Below are 25,840 nucleotides of genomic sequence, written 5' to 3'. Positions count from 1 at the left end.
AAGGATTAAAGATAATCTCACTTACCGTCTGTGCTTGTTCCAAATATTAAAACCTATTAAAACGGCCGCTACAATAATTCCTATGCTGGAGATTATGCACATACAAATGAATAGAGGTAACGATACGGTCCGTAGCACTCGTCTGATAATTGTTCGGTCCTGAGGTACTTTACCACCTGAAACAAAAAATATTATTAAATCATATAACTGATTATCTATTTTCAGGAATAAGTAGGTACAACTAATGATTGCGGGCAATGAATATATTAAAACAAAATTATTCATTGATTTTAAAAATATATAAATATTTCAGGTTAATCAGTTTTGATAATTTTCAATGACACAGCAGAATCTTTGCTATATAATTTTTAACAAAGATATTAACAACAAAAAGATCAATAGATGTAAATCCACGTATTTAAAGTATGAAAACAGTTTATGAATATATTAGAAATTACAATGACGAAGCGAACATTCCTCTTCTTCTTCTTCTTGCTATGTATAAACAATTCTTCTTGTTTCTTGGCAAACTGATACCTCTATGGGTGGTTGTCACTCCAAATTTGCGCGGTCGTCTAATACTTCTTCTGCCAATTGGTAATTTATCTCTTGCTATTTTTACCACACGGGTCTCCTTCATTCTGTATATGTGGTTATTCTGTTCTTTTATATTATATATTATTATATATATTATAGGTTACATTTTCTTCTAATATATTCGCCCTCATTTTGATCTCTCAGCATATTTGCTGTAATTCTTTTCAGTACTGTTATCTCTGCTGTTTCTAGTAGTCTTTAAGTTGTGGCACACACAACTGTAACACACTCCATATATAAACCTTCAGATATAAACAAATCTCTCTTCCATAATCCTTTCAATAACAAATATGGTAATTACTACAATAATAAACCGAATGCCTCAAAACCTTAATCTGAAAGAATTTGATTATACTGGGTATTTCAAAAAGGTATGTCATAAATTAAATCACGCATTCCGGGGACAAAAATAAATTGATTGAATCCAACTTACCTTAGTACAAAAGTGTAGACAAAAAAAGTTACAACCCTTTGAATTTACAAAATAAAAATTGATTTTTTTTTGCATTATCTTCTAAACTACTTGAAATTTTGTAATAAAAATGGACACGTTACTTTTTTGCTCTGAAAGCATTTTTTATAAAAAAGAAACAACATAATCTAAGCGCACAGAAAAATTTTAAGAGGGGTGTGCAGCCCTCAATCCCTCCAAACTTTTGAGTACGTTCAAATCAAATGAATTTTGGGGCACCATTAGTTTAACACATTATTTTTAAAAATTTTTTGCCTGTTATCACTTTTTTCAAAAAACAGTTTTTATTGAGTTACGGCCTTTTTCATTAACCTTTAAAAAATTACTTGCAATTAAACAAATCACTTAAATGAATTAACAAGTACGAAAAATGATTGACAAATGAAATAACAAAAATCTATAACCTCTATAAATATGGTATTACAATAAATGTTCAAAATGACCCCCATTTTCTTCAATACAAATTCGGTATCGTTTTAATAAGGAAAACCGAATACGCTGAAAAATCATATTTTTCTGACAAAATTAATTTGCAGCTTCAATTATTCTAATCCTCAATTGTTGTTCATCCTCTATTGTTACAGAGTACACTTTCTCTTTCATAAACCCCCAAACGGAATGGTCCCTGGGGTTAAGACCTTGACTTCTGGGTGGCCAAGAAATTGGTGCGTCACGACCCCTTCCAATCCACCGACCAGGATACTGCCTGCAAAGGTATTTCCGGACTTCATTACTGTAATGCGGTGAAGGGCCATCTTGTAGAAACCACAAATTTTGCCTTATTGCAATATTAACTTCTTCCAAGTTCTTCTTCTTGTAAATCGTTTGCCAAGAACTGCAAATAATTATCACCATTTAAATTGTTGGGAAGAAATACTGGGCCTATTAGATTGTTATCCACAATTCCTGCCCAAACATTAACTTTACAAGTCCTTTGGTGATGAGTCGTTTTTTTGGCGTGAAATGTGCTCGTTGGTAAAAAATATTTCTAATAAAATTTACATTTCGAGTGTTTTCCATTAACAACCAATCGCAAAATCCAATCATTTTAGGATAATCTTCCACCAATAACTCTTGAACCGTTGTTAAGTGATAGGGTTTAAGCAGCTGATCCTTCAAACGCCTTCAAACCCTTACGTGAGGAACATTTAGTTAACCAGCTATTACCCTTGTAGTTATTCCAGGGACTTCTTCAATGATTTCTAAAATGTCTTGCATCCATTATTGGACGACCACTATTGCCAGCAACTTGGGGTTGGAATGTACTCGTTTCCTGTAAACGACGATCAATGGTCAGAAATAATCGTCTATCGGTTGTATTTCGATTGGGGTGTTTTACTACATTCACCTACGATATTCACGATAGTTTATTGAAATCATAATTTAATCTGATCCAACTTACCCAAAGTTAAATACACATCTGCCAAATTATTGACTATTATTGATGGATTTTTTTAATTATTGTAACCGTAGAAACTAATTGTAATTTTATGGCCAACTAGGAAAAAACTAGAGGTTATAGACATTTTTTGTACTTGTTAATTCATTTAAGCGATTTATTTAGTTGCACGAAATTTTTTAAAGATTAATGAAAAGAGACGTAACTCAATAAAAACTGTTTTTTGAAAAAAGTGATAAGAGGCAAAAAAGTTTTAAAAATTTTTCTATGCGCTTAGATTTTGTTGTGACTTTTGTATGAAAAATGCTTTCAGAACAAGAAAGTAACGTGTCCATTTTTATTACAAAATGTCGAGTAGTTTAAGAGATAATGCAAAAAAACAATTTTTATTTTGTAACTTCAAAGGGCTGTAACTTTTTTTGTGTACACTTTTGTGCTAAGGTAAGTCAGATTCAATCAATTTATTTTTGTCCCCGGAATGCCTGATTTAATTTATGACATACTTTTTTGACACACCCTGTATTGTTTACATTTTCTAGTTGTTCAAAATTCGCCGCCATATTATTTATAATCCGCCGCGTTAAACCATCAAAAAGCTTAAAATTATCACGATATTGAGTGCTGTTAACAAATATGAAACCAATTAGTCTGATATTAAAACTCAATTAAACAAATAATTGAAATTGTTCTGAAGCTATTTTCTTGTGGCATCTTAAAGCAATTATTATTTTAATGGGAATAACCCACGAATAAAGTTTAAAATAAGTTTTTGTATTACTACTACTACTACTACTATCGGTTTACAGCGTTCTCCGACGCCTTCCGACTCCTAACCGCCATTCTTCTCTATTCAGCCATAGGCCTGGAGGGATTTCTCTTTCCTCTAGTTCTTTTTCAATTCCCCTTTCTCCAGCTTTTTCTCGGCCTTCCTCTTTTCCTTCTCACTTGTGGTGTCCACGTCAAAATCTGTTTTGGAATCCTGTCATCTGGCATTCTCTGTACATGGCATGTACAGTTTTTGTATTTTGTACATATAATATGTTCATTATTCCATGCGTGTTTACATATTTGAGATCTACCAAATTCTCTTTTTTTAATATAAGATTGATGTTCACTTATTCCAATATTTATTGGCCTAGATGTTTCACCTACATAAAACTGATCATATTCAGAAGGTACTTTATAAATACAATTATTTGTTCTTTCTTGTTGATTGTTAGGTTTGGTTTTAGATAAAATAGATATCAATATGTTTGTTGTTTTGAATGTTGTTGAAATGTTGAATTTATTTCTTATCTTTTTAAGTTTTTCTGATTATCCTTTTATATATGGTATCGTTATTTTGTGTGTGTGTTGTGTCAGTACCCATAAAAATCAGGTTACTACGATATTATACCTTTTCTATAATGTTGTACGGAGTTGAGTCGTGGACTCTCACAGACTACCTGTAAAAAAATTGAGGCTTTCTAAATGTTGCTTTATCGTAGAATCCTGAAGATCACGTTCCTAACCAGGTTTTATTAAGAACGCAAAAATGAAAAGAGTTGTTAACTACAATAGGAAACAACCAAAATTGAATACCTCGGTCACATCATGAGGAACTGCGAAATATATGGGTGCTTTAATTAAATCTTTAAAGAAAAGTAAACGAAAAACGAGGACCAGAAAGGCGAAGATTTTCCTGGCTGAAAAATCTAAGTGGTTCAACACAACAACTACAAATCTTTTTAGAGCAGTAGTTTGCAAATACAGATTGCCATGATAGTCGCCAACATCCGAAACGGATAGGCACTACAAGAAGAAAAAGAATGGTTATTTTTCTCGTATTATTCTTTATGTACGTTGTAGAATCTCGTTCTAAGTTGTTCTTTTCCATTTGGTCAATTGTTGTTTTATTGCTGTTCTATTGCTCTGAAGAGTTCTATTCAACTGCATTTAAACCAGTCCTTTAAATTCTTCAACCTTAACACTCTCCTTCTTCCCACACTTCTTCTTACTCTTATTTTTCCCTGTAATATCAATCTTAGCATTTTATATCACAGGTCGTTTTGTTTTGTATCCATGCTGTTCTCAGCATCCTTCTGTAAAACCATATTTCACGAAAATATTCATTTTTAGTCCACATTTTTTATAGAAACTCATTGTCTTGTTTAGTAGGAGTTATGCTTGTGTTGTTAATAGTTCTTACGTTAATTAATATTCCTTCACTTTGAGATAGTAATATTTCTTCAAACATGGATTTATTATATACATTGAACAAGCTGAATTTTGGAACTCCAAAATATATGCAAAAAAATTACCACTTTTAGCCCCTGCTTCTCGCTACAAGGCTCCCTCGTAGAGAGCGAAAAACGAAAAAAATCGATTTACTAAGAATCTGTACGCCGTAGAAAAAATTTTAGACAAAATTATTTATAAGCACTTTTTGTTTAAAATGAAACATTTTCTCAGAAATAACGCTTGAAGCAACCGGCAATTTTGAAGGTTAGTTCCGCGCGCGAAATCAATTTTAATAAAATTTGTATCAACTCGACGGTAAAAATTTGATATCTTTTATTCAGAGTATCCTGACGACAAAAATTTAAATACGTTTTTAACGTGAAAAGTGCAGTTTTCGTATGTAATTTTTATATTTTACCGCAAAAAAAGTCAGTTTTTATAAAGGTGTTAAATATAAAAACGTTGCGCGATTTTCACCATTTTTTACTATTCTCATGAGATCAATTAAATGTATCACTTTCATTAACCGGTAGTAGTAGAATTTCTATTACTAGAGCCTAATCTTTAAAACCTAGGAAATATGAGGCATTTAAAGGATTCCCCAAAAACGCAGAATTATAGGTAACTTTTACAGTACAAATGATCGCACGTCATAGGAAATGGCTTCATAAAAACGATATTGAGTGTAATTTGTAGCTGAAGCTGTTTAGTTATAAAAACCATATTTATGCAATCACAAAGAAACAGTGCTATACGTTTTAGATAATTTTTAACGTAAGTTTAAATTTTGCGTTTTTTAGTCATATTTCAAATGCCTCATATTTGTTGCCTAAACACAAAATCAAATTTCATGTTTCATGGTTTTGAAGATTAAGCTCTAAAAACGGAAAATCCACTACGACTGGTCAATGAAAGTGATAAATTTTATTAATCTGATAAGAATCGTAAAAAATGGCAAAAATCGCGCAAGTTTATTTATTTACTATACGTTTAGAATGCATTTTAATTTTTGTAGATAGGAAAATCTTGTAGATAGGAAAGTCAAACGATATCGAATTTTTAACGTCGAGTTAATAAATTTTTTTTATTGATTTGGCGCCCGTAACTGACATTTAAAATCACTAATTGCTTCAAGCGTTGTTTCTAAGAGAACGATTCATTCTACACAAAAAGTGTTAATAAACATTTTTGTTTAGAATTATCTCAGCTACATTTTTTATTTAAAATATTTTTTTCTACGGCTTACAGATTCTTGGTAAATCGATTTTTTCCGTTTTCTCTTTCTTTTACGAAGGGGCTTTTTAGGGAGAAGTTGGAAGGTAAAAGTAGTTAACTTTTTTGCACATTTTTGGAGTCTCAAAATTAACATTCTTAGCATAATTCAGCTTTTACTTATGATTTTTAGAAATTCAGTGGCATTTTTGTCTCTGACGACTGGAGTAAACAGTTAACCTCCAAAATGCACATCCCTATGTAATACAGCAGAGAGTATACAACACTTCCTAATAGACTGCCTAAATATCTCTTTCAAAGACATTCTTACAACATTCCACAGTTTAAAAGACTGACTTTGTCGCAATTTAGTTTCAGAAAACTTAATTGGTTATACAAAATGTATTAATATGGTACACAAAATTTACTTGTTAATTATAGTAACGTCACTAATAGCCTTGGGGTAGATGCGATTTAACCTAAAAGTAATAAAAAAGAAGTACAAACGTCGGCTACAGATTAAAATAGTAAACAAATTGATTCATAGGTCGACATAGAAAATAATTAAACTGTCTGAACAGGAATGCGAAAATGCCTAAAAATTGAGGAAAACTGATGAATCAAATATTAGAAGACAATAAAATCATCAAAAACTAAAATTAATCGGTAACTTAATGTCATAAATTAAAAAATATAATTGATCAGACCTGAAAAACTATCGTCTAATAACGGTTCTAATGGTCACCAAAACTTACTTAATAAAATATAGTACATATATGAATATTAATCAAGAGAATAAGTTGGTTTTAGAAAGAAACTTGGATCTGATTCCATTTGCCAACGCATACGGTTATATAGAAATACTAGGTCCAACTAAATAAAAAGAATAAAAGTATTCGGAAGAAAAAATCCAATTAAGTTAATATGTGGAGTTAAGAGGAAAAGAAAAGTAGAACAGTGGTTGTTGAAGGTTATTTTCAAAAAATAATTCTGAAAGGTGATATCATACAACAGATCTAAATCTGAACAACCTCTAAAAATTAATAAGAAATATTAAACACAGAGCTCAAAGGTGAATTAGATTTACTTGAGCAGTATTCGACAAGTTAAGCTACATATTAAAAAATGTTAAATAAGAACGATATTGAAAAATTGAAGGTTTCACGGAAATGAATGTATCGCTAAGTACCGAGATTATCATGAACGCACTATTACAAATGTTGAAGTGGTTTAAACGAAGAAAAAAGATTTAAACAAAATAATATCAAAATAAATCTTATTTTTAGAACGATTTTAGAACTGGTAATCGAAACTGAAATTGCCGGTTATTTCTATTAAAGATAGTACCTAAATAATATTAGAATGCCACAAGAAAATATCTTCCGAACAATAAATAGAAGATAGGGACTATGTACAAGTAATACGGAGTGAGATTGAAAGTTGACAGTGCAGGAACAATATAAAATAATATAACAGTCCTAAATAAAGACCACTGAAGGAAAAGTGATCATAATAAATCGATAAAGAATAAAAATCTTACAGATAGTAATACTTTTTATATTGCATATTAATTAATAAAGGATGTAATGAGTGGGTATATTAAAATCAATATAGACGGGATTGCTTGTTTAAACGATACAATAACATTTAGAAATAATCTAAATCTTACATTAAAATCACAGAATAAAATCTTAAATCACCTTGCAATAAATAAAACATTAATATTCAAATAAAAGTTGTAGATTTTAAAAAAATTTCCTAAATTAAAATACATAAACAATTCACCAAGAATAATCAAAAAACCCTTATTTTGTATTAATTTATAAATTTTAATAACTTGGTTTTTTTCAATGATATTTAATATAACTACTTGACATTATGGCAATTAATGCATTATTGAAGTGTGCTAAATCTCAAGTTAACAACTTATTCAATTTTCTTTATCCTGAAGAGCGACTGTTTAAACAACTGTACTTGACCAAACAGTGACTCTAAAGGTAATTAACAGATCGCAAACTAAAAAAACTCTAACGTTTTATCAAAATTGTTATTAAAAAAAATGTTTGAAAAAGATTGATCGGTTAGCTTATAAACATTTGTAATAACTTTTTTTGTCACGCTCGTGTGAGTATGTTTACTGAAATGACCGTAAAAAACACAATCTTCTAGGACCAATATGAACCACGATTGACCTCGGTTTTTGTAGAATAAAAATTTAAATTTGAGCGCTCCGAAAAAAAATTGCAATATCTCGGTTTATATAGCTCGCAGAAGCTTGATTTTTTTTACGATAGCTCGATGAAATAATATAACTAAATATATAATATCAATTATTAACTCTTCTTGAAACGTACAAAAAGATTCGTTCCAAAATTTATTTTAAAACCATTTATTCAGGGAGTTTAAAAACTTCTTAAAAATAAGTCGTTCCATATTATAATTTAAATAAACACATTAAACACAAAAACTTTAACAATTCAAAATTTTTTGTTAATTTACATATTATAGGTCCGGTCCTGTATAAAAATTTTTATTGCGCATTATATTATAAGGGCAGTTTGTCATAATTCCTATTCTATACATTCCAAGAAAGTGCTTAATTAGCTAAGATTTATTTATGTATTAATATTATGTATTAAAAACACTATGGAATTGGAATGTTTGTTTATTTAAAATAACGCTTCCTCCTAGAATCTGTTAAGAGTTGACTGCGAGATAAAAAAATTTACTGGCAACTGCAAGGCATCAAAGCAAACGTTCCTGTGATAAAATAGCATCGATTGAAATCAGTCATATTCGGATAAGTAATTTCCCGATAAGTTTCTGTGGCAGCCAATAGTTTAATTTTGTAAAAATTTATCATTAAATAGTGAAAATAGTTTAAATAGTGAAGCAGTTGATTTTAAGTTAATCTACCAGTTCCAGTATGCAGATGAAATAGTGTTAATAGAGTTTAGTTAAAAAACAAGATACCTAATGTAAGTTCACCTTCTTTTTTTATGAATAACAAAAATGAATATTATATTTCAAACAATCCACAATCCGATTCATTACAATTACAGATATGTGGCTGGCATTAATTATATCTTACATTTCAAGAAAATGTCGTGGTTCTAAAAAGAACCGTTAATACATATAAATATCCATAACGGTAATAGTTTAAGACATTTTCTCAATATCATTCCTGATTTCACAATCTAATTCAGTATCTGATTCGTTAAAATCGATAATTATAGGAAATATGTGGCTGGCATCAATTTTTTTGACTGTCTTCCAATATTCAATTATAATATCTTCTGCATGTCCTACATATTCCTTCAATTTTTCTGGTGTTACCTTAAATTTAACCACAATTAGTATCCAATTATTATCTACGAATTTTAGTACGCTTGAATTACCTGTTCTGATGCTTCTTTCCAAATACTTAATACAGTACTTTCATTTACAGTACCTGAAGAACTTGAATTTGGTATTTTTTCCACTAAACTGGAACGGTAAGGGGCACTGTCCATAATTATTAACGATGGTTCTTCTAAATTTGGCAAACGTTGATATTCAAACCATTTTTCAAAATTTTCTGCATTCTTCGAATCATGATAATCTACAGTTTTTTTTTTCACTTTTGAAAATTAGACTGCAATTATCAATGAATCCATTTTTCCAAGCCGCATGAAATACAATATATCGTACAGCTTCTCAGGTTCTCTTTCTAATAGCAATAATGCTACCATCTTGTTAACTCCTCCGTAATCCTCCCTTGCTATATATCCAGGTCTTATCCAAAAATCTGGTTGTAACGGGTGTAAATCATGTTAATTTTTTTGTATTCGTATTATGGCGCACTCAAAGAAGGGTTTGGGACGGACTATATGTCTCCCTTAGCTCTTTTTATCTGTCTCTGTCTTGTGCGGCTTGAATTCAGTTATTGCTAACACGCTTCAAGTCGTCAGTCCATCTAGTTGGTGGGTGTAATTTGCTCCGTATTGTTTCTTGTCTTGGTCTTCACTCGACAATACGTTTTGTCCATCGATTGTCTGATAATATACCGACATGTCCTGCCCAGTTCCATTTTAGCGACGCGATTTTTTTGATGGTCTCTGTTGTTTTTGTTCTACGATGTATTTTTTCGTTTGGGATTCGGTCTCTCAGAGAGACACACAATATCTGGCACTTCATAGCACTCTTAGTCACACAAATCTTATTCACATCTTTTTTGTAAGTGTTAATGTTTCCGCTCCATAGGTGAGTACAGGTACCACGGCTCTGTAAAGGCTCTCCAGGCGTTGGATCCTATGCGACGTGGAAGCTCACACGTCTGGTTATCTCTGCTCAACCGAATTTCATGTCCTAGGTACTTATATGATCCAGTCTGCACAATATCCCCTTTATCAACAGCAGTATTTCGATTTAGCACCAGATTAGTCATTATTTGCTTCTTGTTCATATAAATCTTTAGTACGACCTCCAAGGAAGCGTAATATAATTTTTCAAATGTTATTATTGTATCATCCATACTATCGGCTATAAGGAAATATTTAGCTAAAATATAATTAGTTTTTATAAGATAATAGTAAAATTCAATAAACTTTTTATGAAAAAACTTTTAGATTTATAGATTTTTCCGGGAGTTGAAAGTAGTCTAGTTATTATTATTTTTTGAGCTGCCCCATTGTAAAAAAATTAAGCCGATATATTTCAAATGTTTCAAGTTGAAGTTTCATTCTAAAAAACGGATCTTTCTCGTAAAATTCTTTCCTGTTGACGTGGAGGGAGTGAGATCACTTTAACGGGTTATACCTTTTTACACCTTCTCTGTGTATGCCATCTTTAATTGCATCATAAAATCTAGATTTGCATTTATAATCTATTCAAATTTAACTCTTAACGTTAATAAATATTGGAAATATGATTTAAAAAAAATCTCGTTCCTATTAATCACAGAAGATCCTTTAACATAATTGTGCTTCTTTACCAGCTTTCACTGACCCTACTTACTAGCGCGTAAAATCAAGATATACTCCATTCGCTTAGCTCAGGCATATTTTGACAGATTCATTGTCGGAAACCTACAGCACAACAATTCCTACTTCTCAGTATTAATAGCTCAAGTATACTACAATTGCAGACTTATTTCTTTAAAAAAAGAAGAATTGTTCTAACTAGTGGAAGTGTATACCAAACCCATCAAATTTTGGGTAGTATATATTTAAAAAATATATTTTAGGTGTTAATAACTATTTATTATATGGTGCAGATAAATAAATATTGATTGTCGGTAATTCGCAAAGTTCTATTTTATTTACTATTTAGTTTGTTTACTATTAATATTGGCTATGAGTACGTGTGCTTGGTTGTATAATAATTTCCAGCCACTTTTAGTCTGTCAAAAAGTAACTAACCTTGCAAAAAAATTATTACTAAATTCACTAGACAGTTCGGACTGGGAATACCGAACCGAGTATATCAAAGATATTATAAATGTTTATAAGCTAAAATGTCAGCCACTTCTAAAACCGATTTTTTAATAACAATTTTAATTAAATCTTAAAGTTTCTTTAATATATCTGACAACTGAAGTCTCAAAGAATCGATAGCAATCTCCTAAATATCTCTAGAGTTACTATTAGGGCAAGCACAATTGTTTACATAATCGCTCTCCGGGATAATTAAATTAAATAACTTATAAACTATTTGGTCGGCCTGGCTGAAATCTAGCATTCAATGACTCATTAATTGCCACAAATTCAAGTTGTTATATTACATGGCAATAGGCAAAAAAAAACAAAGTTATTAACATTCATAAATTATCGCAAAAAAAAGGGTTTTCGGTAATTATCTCGGTCAATTATTTTAGACAATGCGGAAAGTTCGGGTCCGTTCGGAAAAATATTTCAATGTGATTTATTTTGCATAATCACTTGCATGAGATGTCACAAAACAAGGTACAAGAGGTAACCCAGACAAAAAGTTGTTTATTTTTTTAAACAAATTGTAAAAATAAATTTTTTTAGATGGGACACTTTGTTATAAATTTTTTTATAACTTTTCAACAAAATAGGCCTCTTGTAAATTTTACCTGAACTGGATCATTTTCGAGTTATAAATCATTTAAAACTAAAAAAAACGCAAACTTGCGATTTGCAAGGCTCAAAAACACAACTAAAAAATATTTTGGAATTCACCAAAGGCCTAAATTCAAGTTTAAACCTTTTTCTATCATTTTCCGATACCTACAGTGACTCGCAGCTTAAATGATGCAGTAGCTACTTAATAAAACTAGATTTTGTCAGTAGCTCAATATTTATTACAAAATAATTACATACTGAAATTAAATTGCTACAAGTCTTTTAAAATATTATAAGCAATTTTTGGGTTTTATATATACCATACTTAAATAACAACAAATATTTAATTATTTTATGTATAGTTTTGATGTCACAGCTAAAATGATGCAAACTTAAAAAAGAATTAATAAAGTAAACAAACTCTACGCATTAAAAATAATTGCGAATATTTTGTCCTCCTTTATTATTAAGTACAGCCTGCAGTTATCTAGGAATTCATTCAAGCAACTTTCTGGGGTACTCTGGGGAAATTGTATTCCAAGCTTCAGTAATTTTTACTTTCAATTCATTTCTATTTTATTTTGGCGCACTACTTATTTTATTTTTTCATTTCAACCACAAATATTAAATAACAATCAAATCTGGTGATGTTTTAATGACATTTCGGCAATTATAAAGCAACCCAGTACGAACCCGATATGACGTGTGTTTTGGATCGTTGTGCTAATCAAACCGGTAATTGTTATTAATACCTAATTTTTGAGCACTAGCGGTAAAATGCTGCCTTAGTATATCCAAGTACATGTATTGATTTCTATTTTCTTTAATAAAGTGCATGTTACCTACTCCTGCAGATGCCATACACCCTCACATCATCACTCCACCTCCACCGAGCTTTACTGCAGCTTCCATATTTTTTATTTCTAGTTCTTCATTCGGCTTGCTCCACACCGATATTTATCCATCGGACCCAAACAAGTTTATTTTGATTTCATCAGTAAGTATTACTGAATTCCAAAAGTTCAAATCTTTGTTAATGTGCTACCTAGCGAACACCAATCTAATACGCCTATTTCTTTGACTAATAAAAGGTTTATTTCTAGCAGTTCGACAATGTAGGTTATTCTTTCGTAATATCTGTCTACTTGCTTCGGGGTAACATTGTTTTCTAAACTGTCTGTTCATCTCATCTCGTAATTTTGGTGCACTTTTTGTAGCATTATTTGTTATTCTCGGACAATCCATCTATCGTCATGTTCGGTAAAAATCTTGTTTGGAGCTAACCTTGATTGATTTTCAGCTCTATTTTCATTTTGGTATCATTCAATAATGTGCTGGACTGTTGATGAATATCTATTTACCATTTTGGATACGTCTCTTTGGCTGTATTCATTTCTATGGTGAGTAATAATTAGTTTTCTTTCACTAATCGTAGTTCGGTGACCCATTATTAAATAAATTTGTTATTTGCCGATTAAATACTATGAAATGTCATATTAAACATAAAAGTTACTGCAATATGAATTTAATGCAACACCTACTTCGCAAATTTCCAATTGATAAGTTCTGTAATGCTTCATCTTATCTGCATCATTTTAGCTGTGACATCAAAATCATACATTAAATAATTATATTTATTGTTATTTAAGTATGGTATTTTTGCAACCCAAAAAATAGCTTATTATGCTATTTTAGAAGACTTATAGTAATTTAATTTCAATATGTAATTTTTTTCTAATAAATATTGAGCCGCTGACATAACCTAGTTTTATTAAGTAGCGACTGCATCGTTTAAGCTGTGAGCCTCTGTAAGTATTTTGGGCCGATTTCATTATAAAACATTGTTTTTTAATCGTTAATGTAGCGCTTATGACAGGACCGGCGAATTTATAAGAGAGAAAACAGAATCTATGACACAATTTTTTCTGATTTGATTCGATTGGATGCGATTCGATTCAATTCGAGTCCGTTCCATTCCATTCGATTCTATTCGATTCGATTCGATTCGATTCGATTCGATTCAATTTGACTCAATTCGATTCGATTTGATGCAATTCGATTCGATTCGATTCGATTTGATTCAATTTGATTCTACTCGATTCGATTCGATTTGATTCGATTCGATTCAATTCGATTCGATTCGATTTAAGTCGATTAGATTCGATTCAATTCGATTTGATTCGAGTATTAGATTTGATTCAATTCGAATGGATTTGATGCCATTCGATTCGTTTCGATTCGCATCGATTCGATTCGATTCGATTAGATTAGATTTAATTTGATTCGATTTGATTAGATTTGATTTGATTCGATTTGATTCGATTCGATTCGATTCAATTCGATTCAATTCAATTCGATTCCATTCGATTCGTTTTCATTTGAATCGATTCCATTCCATTCAATTCGATTCGATTCGATTTGTAGTGTTTGGTCGCACGATTTACGTTTCAATGAATTTAGTTTTATTGCGTTTTATTGCGTTTCAATTTGGTTCATTGCATTTCATTGCGGTTCATTACGTTTCAATGCACTTCATTTTACATTTCTGCGCGATCTATGCTTCCACTGTCCTTCCAAAAACAAAGCAAAATCAGCTGTGCGTCTTCACGGATTTTTCATAAGCTACCCGTCATATATCTTTTATAACTTTCAAATAGCCGTATAAGATTTTTTCGTGAAACCGAAGATTTTTTTACAGATATGCTGAACTGCGACCGCTTTTGTGATAAACAAATGCTTTGCGAACGTACAAAACAAGTATGTTTTAGAAAAAGTCATACTGACAAACAAAAAGCTAGTTGGTTGGTGTTGACTTTAAACCTTTGTTTAAAACTTTGTTTTTTGATATCTTCTCAAACCGATAAGATATATAATATTGTAAAAGAGGTGAAAGAAATAAATTAGACTTAGTCACAATCAATTTAATTTTACTACCCAAGACGACCGGTTTCGCTTTCTAAAATTTGCAAAGCATCATCAGGTCAGTGGTACAAAGTAAATTAAATGCTGAAATTATAAAAAGCCCATATTAGGGTGCTGTCTTATAAGGATATAAATCAAAAAAGTAATAGTAATTATGCCAATATTACATGTCTGTGTTTATTAATATGCATAAAATTGCTTTAGCAGACAAAGTAACAACCCATAAATTGGTACGAGAAAAAATCTGTTGAATTGTAATAAATTAGAAATAAACAAAATACTACTTACATTCCCGTACAAGAGTTTTTATATAGTGATTGGTGATACATAGTTCAAACTATCCCGTATTGCTGATAATGGGTGATCTTCGGTCAATGTTGTAACTGTCTGACTACTTAGGAGGAAGTTTCTTGAGGGGAGGGATGTTAACAGATGATATAGGAGTTAGGTATATGTTATTGTTTGTTGAAAGAAAAGTGATGTTTTATATTATTTAAATTATTAAAGATATTTACATTCATGATTTGATATAATATTGTGTTTAATATAGTGTGCGTATAATATTTTGGTAATTATTATTCAACCTCATTTATCTTCACATGCAAGACAAGCAAATATAGTGCCACGTTGTGTAAACACAACTAAAATTAAAAATTACATAATTATTATTCATTTTAATTACATTCTTTTACCAGAACGTGGTCCAAAATGTACTAGTGAATACAAGACTTCTTAATTTGTACTGGTATATTATTCAACGAGCGTGTAATGACGGCCATTATTCATACCAGCGAATAAATTGCGTCGGGAACGGAGGTAGAGCCATGAAGATGACTAATAGCTGCAACACGCACTCGGAATACTTTTGGTCTGTCACGAATGAATATTATATGGGACATTTAGTTCCGAATTGCTATAATGTATTATTTTAGCATTTTTCCTTTAAGGGTGAAATATAGAGTGAAACAAGATTATTGTCTAAAATAAAATACCGTACATAATAGAGACCCCAGTTTTCATGGTTAGAGGACCTGGAGAATTGGTTTGATCTTCAGCAAAAATCTTTTTCTAGTGCAGCAGTTTCAAAAAGTACAATTGCATCTGTATCGCCAACTCTGGGGTTGGGCTCCATGTTGCACTTCCCAGAAAAATGCAGTTTGTACTTTTTTAATTTATTGGATAACTTAACAATTACAAACTTAACCCAGGTCGGGTCGAACAAAGTTACGTACTACATTCGTCGGCGTCAGCGGTGACTTACAAATTCATCCTTATTATCTGTTTACATTTTGCTTTAAATAAACGAATTGTGCTGTACACACAAAGTCACATATGTGTAAATATGCACTATAGGTTTATAAGTTTTACTTTCATGTTTATTAATATCTTTTCCTTATATCACGTTTTGGCATTTAACTAAATTCAAATCAACCATCTAAACTCGAATTTAAAGTAAAGATCGTGGCATATTATCGTGCACGTTGCGTTTCCAGCACATATCGTTTCCGAAAAATATAATTTAAATGGTTTTAACTGTGAACAACGCACACTGTCCGGAACATTGCGTTTCAGACACTTGTTCAGTATATTCGAAAACAATATTTTACTGATGCCGACGGCTACGTAACGAGTCGTAACCGGTTTGTAAGGATAATGTTAATTAGATACCCGTCGTTTTCCCCTTGTTGTTTATTTAGGTCTTTGTTTGATTTTGATACAGAGTATTTAAAAAAAATAATTGTCGAGGCTGTTTTTAATAGGAATTTAATAATAATGAATAGGTTTAACAATTATTTTAACATTTAACAATTATAACAATGAATAGGATTCAGTTTAAATATGTTTTAAATTTAATTTCACCTTCAGTTAAAAAACAAAATAGTACATTTAACGAAGCCATACATATCAAACCAAAAAGTATTTTTAAAAAGAAGAGGTATCACTTCCGTACAAAAGTCCTACTTGTTTATCACTTCCGTGATTAATTGTCACAAAGCAATAAAAACGCATGCATAAATGACAAAATAGCCTCGAAAATTATTTTTTTAAATACTCTCTATCAAAATCAAACAAGTTCCTAAATAAACAACAAGGGGAGAACGACGGACATCTAATGCCCATTATCCTTACCAATCGGTTACGACCTATGTCCCGGACAGTGTGCGTTATTCATATTTAAAACCATTTAAATTATATTTTTCGGAAACTAAACGCTATGTGCTGGAAACGCAACGTGCACGATAATATGCGACGACCTTAAAGGGTAAATATACAGGGTAATTCACGCAACATGTTGGTTAAAAGTTTTCAAAGTTCTGGTCGTCACTGGTTTCTGCAAACTTGGAATAATGGGTTACGCAAAGCATTCTTCATTTTTTAAAAATTTGCATTCTTCTAGCACTTCAGTACCGGAAGTCGCCATTAAGTTTCTTATTTTAAATAGAAAATGTGCTTTTTGTTATTTTTTTTTAGAATCTACGTAAAATTCTGGATCGATTTTTATTGGGATACGATTCTCGAAAAAATAGCTGTTTTTGAGATATTTAAAGTTTCTGAAAAAGTTTTCATATTACACATGCAACTTCAAAAATTAATATTGTGGTTAATATTTATGCTGAAAAAACAAAAATTCTTTTTTAGCGTGTACTAAACTCTATTTTTATTTAAGCATAAAAAAAGTTGCCAATGTTAATACTGGGTGTTCAAAATTTTCTATTATATTTTTATTTTTATATATTTTATAAATATATCTATAAAAATATATATCTATATAAAACAAAGACTTATTCCTACTTCCCAGACACACCTTCCCAAACCCACCGAGGTAGGTTGTCCTCCTGCGCCGGCCCCGGCTTTCCTCCGCCCCCTGGTCTTTGGAGCCAGGTCTCGACTATTTCGTGGTATCCCCCGTCAGGAAATGGGAGATTTCCGTGTATTTACATTTAAGTGGTAGGTTAGCCCACTTGGCTTTATCACTACCGGTCAAAGCAATTGTTGGCGATCTAATGATGGTTGTGTGTGCCGATACTTGCTTTCCCTTTTCTGCACCAAGTGCAGTCGAGAGCGAGCAAGCATCGAATCCTTTCATCCGTCGTCTAATACCCAGTCATTCGTCCAGTCATGTCCTTTATCTACCTTACTTGCTAATCTAATTTTTTTGGTGCTTGCATTCAAGAGCGTCGTGCGGCGTGCCTCCGGCTCTCTCCGGTTTTTGTTTTATTGTTTTTTGTTTTTTTTTTGGTGGTTGGTTCCCTTTTGTGTTAATTTTTCTATCTACGTCTTAATCTATGGACAGTTATCATCACTATCTGACTCGCTATCCGATTCATCTGAATCTTCATGATTACGAATAATTAAAGGTCTTACTTCATCAATAACTTGTTCTATTTTATATGACTCTAAATTTTTTTTTTTCAGTATGCTCAATACATTTCCGCCATTGTTCCTCATTGACTTGGTTTAGTGCATCTTGCCAGAGTTGTAAAACGCTGGCTTCGTCGGTGGTCTTACATGCATGTTTATCATAGTAGTTTTTAGTGATGCCCCCACCAATTCAATTGGATTGTACTGGCAGTGATATGGTGGCAGATATATGGCTCATGACCATATTTTAGTGCCATTTGGTCAACGACAATTTTTTTCTCAATAATGTGTTCTTTGCACTTATTTAATAATTCAGCTTTTAAAACTAGATGTTCGTGTTCTATATTTTTCTCCGACAGCCACTTTCTTAAGTCTTCTTTTTTCCAGCTGCTTGTGGGAAACTTTTCCTCCTCTCTAGTGTCATACGAAGCATTGTCTAAGACTATTAATGACGGTTTTTCCAGATTTTTTAATAATTTTTCCTCAAACCAATGTTTAAAAATATCGGCGTCCATATTTCCGTGGTTATCATCAGTTTTTTTTTGTCGAAGAAAATATAAGACTAGCATTGGGTATAAAACCTTCCGTATTTCCCGCATGCAATATAATATATCTTTTGCCATTACTCGCACTAGTACTCGAATAGCATTTGGTAGAAACATCTTGTTAGGATGATTTGGTATTATTTCCTTTCGCAAACATCCATGTTTCGTCAAGAAACACAAATTGTCTGGCAAATTCGGAATTCTTGTTTTTTAAATAGTTTCTTATAAATTTCCACCTTTTTCAAACAACATTGAACAGCTCGCACAACACTTTACGATTATTGTTTTTTTTTGTATCTAAAACCCATAGCTTTTAATACTTTTGATAAACTGGTCAAACCCATATCACAAAGTTCTCTGCCCTTTAATTTTTGAATAAGTGTCTTTCTTGTAACATGTTCTTTTGCTTTGTACATGTCATAAATAATATTTCTGATTGAGATTTTAATACTTTGTAATTACACCTTGTTTAATAAACAAAGCATTAAATTTGCGTTTTTTCACGATTTATATAAAAATTGTTTTGGTAGCACTAATTTATCCTCAAGTACTACAGCCGACCAGTAGGAGGTTCGGTACCACAAAGGAGGTAGAAAAGGGAAAGCATAACAGAGTGGCTGTAACTAGAGTCATAAATTATTTTTCGGGCGTTAATCCGAAATACGACAGGGTAAAACGACTTCATTATAACACCAGCGATAAGCGTACTATATACATGATAGATTTCCAAATTTAAGCTTCGTAAACTTATAATCAAAGTCAAGAGTAAACTTACAATCAAGAGTACCAAGGGTATCCACATATAATCTGAGAAAATAAATGTGTTGATTAGGTCTTAAGTCTCTAAGTCTGACTTAGATCTGTTTTGAACTGTTACAGTGATGCCACAATTATGTACACAGATGCATCTAAATCAACACAAAGGACTGGCTGTGTTTAGTTTTTACCCTCAGGAGGTTCCGAAAGAAGTACAAACTTTTCAATGAGTTTAAAATTTTCTTTGCGAAATTACTCGCCATACTCAAAGCAATGAAATATGTTAAAAACTCTTTCATATTAAAAGAACTCTTTCAGACTACTTTTTAGTTCTACAGAACGAAAAAAATACTTTTTTCCTTAAACTATTTAATAATACTTATATATTTTGAATAAAATATCAGTTAAAGGACTCACAGACTCGCTTCTATATAAAATTTATTTGGTTTAAGGCACATACTGGACTCAACAAAGATAATGAATACATAGATTAATTAGCTAAAACCAGTGTAACATCAGGCAGTTTATCGTCATATTTTTTATGTGTATCAGATGCCATTAAGATTTTTAAAAATCCAGCTTTTGACATCAATGGAATCTTTACTGCTTCACAAACCATACAAGATATATCACTTAAAATCGGTTATTTCTCCAACTACTTGGTTTAAGAGTTTTAAAGCTCCATAAATAACAGGTTGTTCAATAAGTTTTGTGATTTGATAAGAAACACACAATTTTATGGTTTAAAATATACTTTATTCTTCAGTAAAGTCTTCCTGAATATCAATACACTTGTTCCAACGTTCCAATTTATGACTTCCATCCTGAGGTGAGAATCAGGGAGGCTGCAAAATACGCTTCCACAGCTGTTGTAACCTCATTATTTCATGAAAACGCTTCCCGCGCATGAACTTTTCTTGAGGTATTGTAGCACATGGGAGTGGCTAGTGACCAAATATTGTGAATACGGTGGATGCCCCACAATTCGAACTTAAATTCATGGCCATCGTAAAATGGTCATGACCCTTCTTTGCATTGTCCTGATGAAAAATGCTTTTTTTTTCTTCGGCAAACCGGGTTTATTGCACAATTTTTTTTCTTTATCGCAACTAAAAGGTTACAATATTAATCGGAATTTATTGCTTTACTAGTTTGCAGGTAATCCACAAACAAAATTACTTTCTCATTTCAAAAAAACTGATGGTAACACCTTCTTGGTCGATTTCTGGACACGAACTTATTTTGGAGACAAAGAACCTGATGCACACCAAACTTTAGCCTCTTGTTTTAATTCAGAATTATGGTTATAGACCTAAGTCATATTCATAGTGATAAATCGATGCACAATATCCACTTTGTCCTTTTGAAAACGCTCTAAATGTTGCTGAGAATATCGCATTCGAATGTGTTTTATTGTTGCGCACCCATTGTGAACACAACTTTCTGAAACCCAATACTTTAGTGAAAATATTGCTTACAATGCGCAATGAGATGCCTAGAGCTTCTTCTTCTAAATCTCTTTTAGTCACTCGACAGTAGTTATCACAAAAAATGAAAAGAAATAGGTGAGAAACTGACATCTCTTCACAGAATATACAACATGGGTGTGTTGTGTGTATATTGGATTACATGCACTCCAAATTTGTATAACAGAAATACCTAACGGCTAAAAGTTCGAGACGTAAGGTAATTTCAAACTAATCAAAGGAAGATATTAGGCCATACTAACTAAAGATGAACATTATAGTCAAAAAATTTTTATTGGTCATCGTGATGATTGCTATAACAAAATTCCAATAATTCAATGAGCGGACTGCGCAATCTCGCGTCATAAAATCTCGCATATATGGTACACTCTGTATAAACATACATTATAGTTAATAAAATTTAAAATTGATGATTAAAAGTACATAATAGAAAGGCAAATTAATTTGAGAACTAAAGAAATAAAACTACAATTTTAATATAAAAATAAAATAATTACATGAAAACTACCAGAATGAAAATTCGTCTTTCAGTCGAATTGTCTTTTAGTTCATAGAATAATGAAGAGATCAACTTTACTACTGTGTACTTGGGACATATTTTTGACAAGTTAACGTACCGCCTGTGTGGAAATATTCACACCATAAAACACTATCACTATTCGTGTGTTCAGAACTTAAGTCGTCATTTTTGTTTATACAGTTGGTGGTCTTTTTCTTTTACTTAAACAAGAGCTTCACAGTTTCACGTCCAAATGTCAGTTTTACTAAGTTCATCGATTACTCTTTATTGTACAACGTCACTTAATTGAAGAGATATATCCGTTTTCCGCAATATATTTTTTACATCAGCCCATATCATTTCAATTAGGTTGAAAACACAGTTATATGGAGGGAGCCGTAAAACCGCATGCCCGTTTAGTTCAAACAGTTTATCAATAGCTGTTCAATGTTCAACAGTTTATCAATAGTTTATCAATTCTTTTTGAAAATTTTTATGCTTAATTAATTGTAAAAATTCCGTTTTGGTACATTTACTAGGTATTACTATGCCTTTGTTCTCCATAAATTCTATGATATCTCCCTTCTTGAAGCTAGTATTTAGAATTTTGTTGTAGATCGTAGCTCCAGTAGCTCCCAATAAGATGCGTTAAAAAGTAATAAGCCACACCTCCATGTGGACAATACCGGGAGTAATCAGTTACAAATGTTTATTTTTGTGGAGACCGGACCCCAAAAATGTATCTGTTTCAATTGAAATCGTATTTACTTTACAATTATTTATACAAAATACGTGTAAAACACATTTAGAATATATTAAGTAATCAATTTATTTTGTTTATAAATATTTGTATATCTTAAAGGATTATCTTTCGGTATGTATATAAAAAAACTTTATTTATATGTTTTGTATCATAAGCAGTTATTGTATCTCATTGAGAAAACAATTATTTAAGTAATTGATATGATTAATGAATATTTAAACTGCCCGGTTTAGGAAATATTTGGAAAAAAGAATGTTATCAGTTAATGTCTGCGTCCTTTGTTGAATATGTTCGTTGAAGAGTACAGGTTTATAAATCTCCGAATGATTTTTGCTTTAGAAACCGTCCGTATAGAGGAGGTATCCGGCGAAGAGAGGTGCCCGTTAAGAGTTTACTGTAATACACAACTATTACCAAAAAAATATATATCCAAAATAACAAGCATAAATGATTAGAAATTGAGATGGAACACAGAATGAAATGAGTTGTATAATATTTTCTTTTATTGAAGCTGAATTGAAACAACATTTTCCTTCCCATGTTGTTACGAACTCTCAAGATGTAATTTTAGTTAATAAACTATAAGAAGTTTATTCCTAGTCATAATCTTTCGCCCGTCTAATTCTTTGATATTAAAATAATTTCCAAGTTTATAGGGAACAAAAGTTTTGTACACATTTCGTCCATTTATGCAAACGTTCGAAACTGCAAACATAGTTATGAAAACACATTATCTTCCACACAATATCGTTCGGAGCGGAATTAATGCCTGTAAAACTAAATGCAAATCGAGAGAGATACATAATGGGATAAACATGAAATTTAAACTTTGTGCTACTAAAATTGTTATGTCAAAAAGCAGAAATAAAACGCCACAAGATTAATTAAATTTTATCGCAAGATTAACTAATTAAAATGCATAAAAGAACGACTCGAGAAACAAAAAGTTAGGAGAGCCTTACAAGAAACTTGTACGGAATGAAACGCTTTTAAAAACGATGTACTAGAAGAATATGATTCGTTAAAAACTCTGCAACTCAACAAAAACATCCTATAAAGCGGTAAATAAAACAATAATAAAGCTCGAAGCAAGAGTTACCATATTTAAGGACAAGAACTGAAAGAGAGTAAACACAAACAAAAAATAAATAAATATTTTAAAATATTTACCTTCTAAAACTCAAAACAGTAAGAAATGATACACTATCAGAGCACCCTTGAGTTTGTGGCCTCTCACTAAGTGAATCACAATACTGCATCTTCTGCGTAACAGAGAATTTTGGTTTCATTACTCCCCATTCCGTATCTTCTTTATGTACCGTCTTCTACCGAAGGTTGGCGATCATCAAACGATAGGTTTCTCTGTTTTGTGTCGCATTTAGTATGTTCGCAGATTCTGTTATTTGAAGCCATTCTCTCAAGTTTTTTAGCCAGGATTTCTTCTTTCTGCCCAAACCTCTTCTACCTTCAATCTTGCCTTCCACGATAAGCTGTAGCAGACTGTACTTATCATTAGGGAACACATGGCCCAGGTATGAGGCTTTTCTCCTTTTAATAGTTGTTAACAATTCCACCTCTTTACCCACCTCTTTAATACCTCTGCGTTGGTCACTCTATCTGTCCAAGGTGATCTCAGTATGCGTCGATATAGCCACATTCCTAGAGCCTCTAACTTCTTTATAGTTGCTGCTGTTAACGTCCACCCTTCAACTCCGTAAAGTAGCGTAGAGAGTACGTAGCATTTCGTGGCGCGCCATCGCGCCATTATTCCGTATCTTCTTCCTTTATTGGCGCTCTTTAATGTCTTCTTCAAATCAATCAAACATAGAAATACGGATCTATTGGTATTATATATATATATATATATATATATATATATATATATATATATATATATATATATATATATATATATATTTCTAAAGTATTCAACTAGTGAATTCAGAGGTTTAATCGGTCATTCAGGTTGGCAAATAAAAAAAGAAGTCAACTACTTCATAAGTTTATCGAAGACGTTTCGCTTTATATTTCTAAAGCTTCATCAGTTCTCTAAAATATAACAAATGACATAGAGTTTATAAGAAATACAGATGTTTATAGTTCATAACTTACAACTCAATATGTAGTATATTATCGATGTTATCATATATCTACTGTACACTTTACTCAATATTTAAAACTAACTTAATCAAAAAAGAAAAAACAAAAAACAAAAAACAACACACAAACTTTGCCGAAAATAATGTTCATATTCGTAGATATGAATATTTAAAAAATTTTAAACGAACATTTGGCTTCATTTAGATGGTTCTCCGCTGAAGACCAACAAAGTTCTGATTTATTGCAATCTAGCAAAACAACTTGACGCGATACCGAAAATTTTTTTATTTAAGGGCCATGTGTCACCAAATTCCAAGGTTTGAGACAATTATGAACTTCTACAGGGGACATTGCATAATTAGTTGGACAGGTGGAATTTGTATGGCGGAAATATTTTGATATAATATTTTTAATTTATGTTTTAATGAAGCTTGGAAATAGGGGATGATTTTGTTATTATTTTGAATGGAAAATACGCCAACTTTTAACTGAAGAATAATTGGTATCATTTATTTCGTAAGATGAGAGAGTGGTAAACCTGGCTCAAATTGTCGATGTCGGTTCGTTTGTTTATTGCCGATGAGTTCTTGAGGATCTCACACATTTCAATAAAGGAGCGTTTCTGATGGTTGTTTTGTTTCGCCAGTATTTTGGTATTTGTGAAATCAATGTGATGTTTAGTGGAAATGGCGTGTTGTGCAAGGGCACAAGAGGGTTTGGAAAGTCTGATGTCACTTTTGTGTGAAGTTATACGCCCTAGAAGAGATCGACTAGTCTGGCCAATGTAGCAGGAGTTACATTCTGAACAGGGTATCTGATAGACAACATTAGTGTGCTCTAACGAGCTTAGTGGAGTTTTAGACTTGGAGAATAGGGCGTATAACTTCACACAAAAGTGACATCAGACTTTCCAAACCCTCTTGTGCCCTTGCACAACACGCCATTTCCACTAAACATCACATTGATTTCACAAATACCAAAATACTGGCGAAACAAAACAACCATCAGAAACGCTCCTTTATTGAAATGTGTGAGATCCTCAAGAACTCATCGGCAATAAACAAAAGAACCGACATCGACAATTTGAGCCAGGTTTACCACTCTCTCATCTTAAGAAATAAATGATACCAATTATTCTTCAGTTAAAAGTTGGCGTATTTTCCATTCAAAATAATAACAAAATCATCCCCTATTTCCAAGTTTCATTAAAACATAAATTAAAAATAATATATCAAAATATTTCCGCCATACAAATTCCACCTGTCCAACTAATTATGCAATGTCCCCTGTAGAAGTTCATAATTGTCTCAAACCTTGGAATTTGGTGACACATGGCCCTTAAATAAAAAAATTTTCGGTATCGCGTCAAGTTGTTTTGCTAGATTGCAATAAATCAGAACTTTGTTGGTCTTCAGCGGAGAACCATCTAAATGAAGCCAA

The 25,840-nt window shown here is 31.8% G+C and overlaps 1 protein-coding gene across 1 annotated transcript in view; it reads right to left on the bottom strand.

Moving 5' to 3' along the window:
- GABA-B-R1 (gamma-aminobutyric acid type B receptor subunit 1) overlaps positions 1 to 25,840 on the bottom strand; it is an 881,512-nt gene that overhangs the window by 116,103 nt on the left and 739,569 nt on the right. The window contains exon 9 of the mRNA XM_072537020.1: positions 26 to 176. Within this exon, the coding sequence (XP_072393121.1) occupies positions 26 to 176 (151 nt within the window). The remainder of the gene's footprint in view (positions 1 to 25; positions 177 to 25,840) is intronic.

The sequence above is a fragment of the Diabrotica undecimpunctata genome, chromosome 7, assembly GCF_040954645.1.
Source record: "Diabrotica undecimpunctata isolate CICGRU chromosome 7, icDiaUnde3, whole genome shotgun sequence".
Lineage (NCBI taxonomy): Eukaryota > Metazoa > Arthropoda > Insecta > Coleoptera > Chrysomelidae > Diabrotica > Diabrotica undecimpunctata.
This window is presented reverse-complemented; position numbering and strand designations above follow the sequence as displayed.